This window comes from Plectropomus leopardus, unplaced genomic scaffold, assembly GCF_008729295.1.
Source record: "Plectropomus leopardus isolate mb unplaced genomic scaffold, YSFRI_Pleo_2.0 unplaced_scaffold1351, whole genome shotgun sequence".
In the NCBI taxonomy this organism is placed as follows: domain Eukaryota; kingdom Metazoa; phylum Chordata; class Actinopteri; order Perciformes; family Serranidae; genus Plectropomus; species Plectropomus leopardus.
This window is the reverse complement of record NW_024614403.1, coordinates 1-2,182: the sequence shown is the minus strand read 5'-3', so window position 1 is coordinate 2,182 and position 2,182 is coordinate 1. Positions and strand designations below refer to the sequence as shown.

At 50.1% G+C, this 2,182-nt stretch overlaps 1 protein-coding gene across 1 annotated transcript; it reads left to right on the top strand.

Annotated features, from left to right (window-relative positions):
* Positions 1 to 1,005: 1,005 nt before the first annotated feature.
* On the top strand, positions 1,006 to 2,037 carry LOC121963980 (neuropeptide Y receptor type 1-like). Its single transcript, XM_042514215.1, has 2 exons — positions 1,006 to 1,314; positions 1,792 to 2,037. The coding sequence occupies exons 1-2, from the start codon at positions 1,006 to 1,008 to the stop codon at positions 2,035 to 2,037; spliced, it is 555 nt and encodes a 184-aa protein (XP_042370149.1).
* The last annotated feature ends 145 nt before the right edge of the window (positions 2,038 to 2,182 follow it).

The window sequence follows — 2,182 nt, the reverse complement described above, 5'->3', positions numbered from 1 at the left end:
CACACCTGCAGCAGCCTCCCTCCTGAGGAAACTGTGAAATGATTGTAAATGTAACGTTGGGATCTTTAAGTTTAGTAACTCAGTGAAGTATCTTTCGGTTTGTGGCTGTAACTGGAGCCGTGACCTTAAATCTGCGTGTGGAGATCTTGCATGTGAGAAGTGTCCGTGTTTTCACTGACACGGATGGATACTTGAACGTGACTCGTTCACAGATGTTAAAAAACGTGCGTTCGTAATTCCAGCTTCCAGACTTCCTGTTAGCGAGCCGAAGCAGGACGATCGGCTTTTGTCAACGTGTCTCTGATCACGTTTGTGCAGGACAGACGGGACGTTTCGTGTTCATACATGATCGTGTGCGTTTATAGTGTGCGTGGTTTTATGCACACGCATGTTTGAGGTTAATATGTTCTTGTAAATATCATTTACTGAACATATTAATGAGGATTCAGTCGTCTGGGACTTAAACACGACGCCGCCAGCAATGACAGAAGTAATAATACCACAGCGTCGAAATACTCTGTTACAAGTCCTGCATTCAAATACTGTATCCGAGTAAAAGTACACAAGTATTAGTCATTAAATCAAAATGCGACGTGGCTGCTTTCAGAGTGTGGAATTATGGTAAGATAAGATATGTTTGATATAACGAAAGAGACATGATCTTTATTCACGCAGCACTTTTAAAGGTTCAAAGAGCTTCCCCAAAAAGACGTTTTCCTCCGCTGACGGCTGTGGTTTCGCAGTATTCGGGGTCGTCTGCAGGTGTCTGTGTTCAGTTTCCTGTTTCGGTGTGTTTCGTCTCGTTTTCGTGGCGGCGTGGCGGTGCTCCTCGGAGCCGCCGTCTCTCACTCTGCTGTGTTTTGTTGTTTTGGCAGACGGACGCTGAGCTGACGCAGCGAGACGCCGAGAGACACACAGACGACGTCTCCGTGATATCTGGGCTCTCTGACCTGCAGCTCTCTGATCGGTGACCACGGCGTGTCCGCGGTCTGCGGCGTCCTCACCATGTCCAACGACAGCGGCCTCCTCGCTGTCTGGGAGGCCTCCGATTGGGCGGACGCCGGCCGGTGCCCGCCCTCGGTAGGCGGGGCCACTTTCCTGATCGTGGCGTACAGCGCCGTCATTGCGATCGGGTTGCTAGGCAACGCGGGCCTGGTGTTCATCATCGCCCGGCAACAGGAGCTACGCAACGTCACCAACATCCTGATCGCCAACCTGTCGTGCTCCGACATCCTCATGTGCGTGGTGTGTCTCCCCGTGACCGTCATTTACACGCTGATGGACCGCTGGGTGCTCGGGGAGGCGCTGTGCAAGGTCAGGGGACCGCACACACACACACACACACACACACACACACACAGATATAAACACACACACACACAGATATAAACACACACACACACACACACACAGATATAAACACACATACACACACACAGATATAAACACACACACACACAGATATAAACACACACACACAGATATAAACACACACACACACACAGATATAAACACACACACACACAGATATGAACACACACACACACACACACACACACAGATATAAACACACACACACACACACAGATATAAACACACACACACACACACACACATACACACACACAGATATAGATTTCGGGTCAATCAAAGTGAAACTAATGTTAAAATGTCAAGCCCCGCCCCCTGACCTGCGCCCTGTAATGTAATGCTCGCTGTTTTGGGGACTTGTGTCTGTGTCCCTGTCTCCACCCGTGCGTGTCCCTGTCTCTGTGTCCCCGTGTCCTCCAGGTGACTCCGTTTGTCCAGTGCATGTCGGTGACGGTCTCCGTCTTCTCTCTGGTTCTGATCGCTCTGGAGCGTCACCAGCTGATCCTGCACCCCACCGGCTGGTCCCCGGCGGCGGGACACTCGTACCTGGCCGTGTGTCTGACGTGGCTGGTCGCCTGCTTCATGTCTCTGCCCTTTCTGTCCTTCAACATCCTCACCAACGACCCCTTCCAGAACATCAGCCTGCCCGCCAACCCCTTCAGGTGAGCCGGACCGGATTTCAGAGGTCCGGTCCGGTTTAGCAGGACCCAAACACAAAGACCATCAGTTGGTTATATATTTAGTAATATATATTTTACCTTATTAGTCTTTATTTGTTTTGTATTTTACTACTTTTTTTGAAATTTCACAC

What these genes read in the sequence shown, in the direction of transcription:
- LOC121963980 (XM_042514215.1), top strand. Translation starts at nt 1,006, where the DNA reads ATGTCCAACGACAGCGGCCTCCTCGCTGTCTGGGAGGCCTCCGATTGG. An exon ending in TCGGGGAGGCGCTGTGCAAG is followed by an intron (nt 1,315 to 1,791) that starts GTCAGGGGACCG and finishes CGTGTCCTCCAG; the next exon opens with GTGACTCCGTTTGTCCAGTG.